The sequence below is a fragment of the Caenorhabditis briggsae genome (assembly GCF_000004555.2).
Source record: "Caenorhabditis briggsae complete genome, chrII, whole genome shotgun sequence".
Taxonomy (NCBI): Eukaryota; Metazoa; Nematoda; class Chromadorea; order Rhabditida; family Rhabditidae; genus Caenorhabditis; species Caenorhabditis briggsae.
The window spans coordinates 1,357,263-1,360,725 of record NC_013486.2 but is presented as its reverse complement, the minus strand read 5'-3'; the positions used below and the strand labels follow the sequence as shown (position 1 = coordinate 1,360,725).

Below are 3,463 nucleotides of genomic sequence, written 5' to 3'. Positions count from 1 at the left end.
TTTTCTAGGCCATCATGTAGAAATGCCCCAGAAGTGACCTAATATACGCCCGGTGTGGTTTCTAGGCCATTTTAGCGTAATGGCCTAGAAAACTCGACTTGCAAAAGTTAGGCCATCACGAAAATTTTCAGATTTCTAGGCCAGAATTCTAGGCCACCCCCCCCCCCCCAAATTCTAAATTTACAGAGATCCCTGATCGATATGTACAGTGAGGTGTTGGACCTGCTCAACGAGTACGACTCATCGTACAACACATCCGACAATTTGCCACGTGTCGTCGTTGTGGGAGATCAGAGTGCAGGAAAGACGTCCGTCCTGGAAATGGTCGCTCAGGCGCGCATTTTTCCACGTGGCAGTGGAGAAATGATGACGAGGGCGCCGGTCAAGGTGAGAAATCGACTGAAAATTGGCTGAAAATCGTCAAAAATGCCCCAGACTGGCCTAGGAAACTCAAAAATCGAGTTTCTAGGCCGAAAGTCGACTTTTTAGCGAATTTTTCCAAAAATTGCACACATGGCCTAGTGGGATTTTGGACTAGCACATTTGGATCTAGAGGTCCCAGGTTCGAATCCCATGGGTGGTAACTTTTTTTTGTTTTTTGTTTTTCGAATTGTTTTGGATTTCAAAACTTTGAAATTTGGATCTAGAGGTCGCGGGTTCGACTCCCATGGGTGGTAAAATTTTTTCAGAAATTTTGAAAATTTTTTTCGAGGTTTCCTGTATCCAGGGCGAAGGTATACACATTTTTAGCCCGAAAAACTATTTCAAACCCAATTTTTGACCCCAAAAGGCCAAAAAAAATCGTCTTTTTAGAGAATTTTCCAAAAATTGCACACATGGCCTAGTGGGATTTTGGACTAGCACATTTGGATCTAGAGGTCCCAGGTTCGAATCCCATGGGTGGTAACTTTTTTTTGTTTTTTGTTTTTCGAAGAATTTTGAGTTTAAAAAGTTTGAAATTTGAAACTAGAGGTCGCGGGTTCGACTCCCACCAGTGGCAACGAAAAAAAAATGTTTGAAAAAATTTTTTCCGGTCTTTTTTAGCAGATTTGTTCCAGGTAACCCTCTCGGAAGGACCGTACCACGTTGCGCAATTCCGTGATTCGTCTCGAGAGTTCGATTTAACCAAAGAATCGGATCTCCAGCAGCTCCGGAACGAGACAGAAGTGCGTATGAGAAATTCGGTTAGAGATGGAAAAACCGTATCCAATGAAGTGATTTCGCTTACTGTAAAAGGACCCAATTTGCCACGTATGGTACTTGTCGATCTGCCAGGTGTCATCTCTACAGTAACCGCCGATATGGCTCGGGAGACGAAAGACGATATTATTAGGATGAGCAAGGCGCACATGGAGAACCCCAATGCCATTATTTTGTGCATTCAGGATGGGTTAGTTTTGGAACTTTTCGAAAATCCCAAAATTTTGAAAAATTCAAAAATTTTGATTTTTGGAATTTTCATATTTTTTAGAAATTTCAACTTTGTGAAGTTTTCTGAAACTTTTGAAAATTGCCTAAAAATCATCTAAAATTTCTCTAGAAACGTCAAAAACGTTCTAAAACGGCCGCAATTACTCAAAATTCGATTTTTGTGAAATTTCGATTTTATGGGATTTTTGGGGTTTTAGAATTTTGGGATATTTGGATTCTAGATTGTCGAGAATTCTGAATTTCCCAAAAAACCATAGAAATTTCCAACGTTTCTGTCCAATTTTCAACTTTCTAGCTCATCTAGAACCCGAGATATGGCCATTTGAAGTTTAGGGAGGCTAGAGAGGCCANACGACGAGACACACTGCGTCTCTAGCCTTTCAACCTTCAAATCGCTGTATCTCGTCTCCTAGGTGAGCTAGAAAACTGAAAATTGGACAGAAGTGTGTAAAATTTCAAGGAGCATATTTTGCAACTAAAATGGGCGGCCGCGGTCTGGGCCGTGGACGAAAACACTCCATTTTTGACCTATTTAAGCTCAATTTTTGTTATGAAATGTTGAAATTTCAGATTTCATCGTTTCAGAAATTTCAGGGGATTTTCGGCGTTTTCACAAAAAACTGGAGATTCTTGAATCGAGATTTTTGGAAATTTCCAAATTTTCAGAAAACGCAAATTTCTACAAAATATGCTCATTTTCACACAATTCTGTCCAATTTCCAGCTTTCTAGCTCTCCTAGAACCCGAGATACAGCGATTAGAATTTTTGGGAGGTTAGAGACGCAGTGTGTCTCGTCGTCTGGCGTCTCTAGCCTCTCGAAACTTCAAATGGATATATCTCGGCTCCTAGATGAGCTAGAAAGTTGAAAGTTGGACAGAATTATGTGAAAAGAAGCGTTTCCCGAAATTCTGCAAAATATCTGAAAATGCTGAAAATTCCAGATCCGTCGACGCGGAACGAAGCAACGTCACCGACCTCGTCTCGTCCATCGATCCATCAGGAAAACGTACAATCCTAGTGCTAACCAAGGTGGACATGGCTGAAAAGAACCTAGCGAATCCGGATCGAATTAAGAAGATTCTAGAAGGCAAACTGTTCCCGATGAAGGCCCTAGGCTATTTTGGCGTTGTCACGGGGCGAGGAAACTCATCGGATTCTATCGATGAGATTCGGAAATACGAGGAGACGTTTTTCAATTCCAGGCATGTTTGAACAATAAAAATACATGAAAAATGACCCAAAAACCCTCAAAAATCGGCTTTTTAGCAACTTTTTCCAAAAATTCGACCAACTTGAATCTAGGAGTCCCGGGTTCGAATCCCACCGGTGGCAAATTTTTTTTGTTTTTTTTTTTGAAGTTTTTTGGGGTTCAAAACTTTGAAATTTGGATCTAGAGGTCGCGGGTTCGACTCTCATGGGTGGCCTTATGAAAAAAATGTTTTTTTGAAATTTTTTAAAAAGTTTTTTGTGGTTTTCCAGGGCGGGAAATTTGAAAATCGGGTGTTTCGCAATCGCAGAATTCTCGGATTTTCAGCCAACTCCTCAGAGACGGCGTTCTGAAGCCGTCCCAAATGACAACGAGGAATATGTCACTGGCGGTGTCGGACTGCTTCTGGCGCATGGTTCGCGACTCGATTGAATCTCAAACTGACGCCTTCAGAGCGGCCAAATTCAATTTGGAAGCCGAGTGGAAGAATCATTTTCTGAGAATTCGACAGTTGAATCGAGACGAGTTGTATGATAAGGCGAGAGGAGAGATTCTGGATGAGATTGTCAATTTATCACTGATTAGTGTCGAGGAGTGGGAGAAGCTGTTGCAGGTACCGTAAAAATGGGTAAAAAATCATAAAAATTGACCCAAAAATCATGAAAAACCCGATTTTAGCATGATGGCCTAACTTTGGCAAGTTGCGTTTTTCTAGGCCACCATGTAGAAATGCCCAAGAAATGACCTATTATACCGTGTGGTTTCTAGCTCATTTTGAACTGGTGGCCTAGACAAATCCGCATTTGCAAAAGTTGGGCCACCAT

At 41.4% G+C, this 3,463-nt stretch overlaps 1 protein-coding gene across 1 annotated transcript in view; it reads left to right on the top strand.

Annotated features, from left to right (window-relative positions):
• Cbr-eat-3 overlaps positions 1-3,463 on the top strand; it is a gene marked incomplete at both ends in the record, with an annotated part of 16,403 nt that overhangs the window by 7,267 nt on the left and 5,673 nt on the right. Inside the window, 4 exons of the mRNA XM_045241728.1 lie at positions 187-387; positions 1,059-1,390; positions 2,374-2,634; positions 2,967-3,252. Coding sequence (XP_045096985.1) covers positions 187-387; positions 1,059-1,390; positions 2,374-2,634; positions 2,967-3,252 — 1,080 coding nt within the window. The remainder of the gene's footprint in view (positions 1-186; positions 388-1,058; positions 1,391-2,373; positions 2,635-2,966; positions 3,253-3,463) is intronic.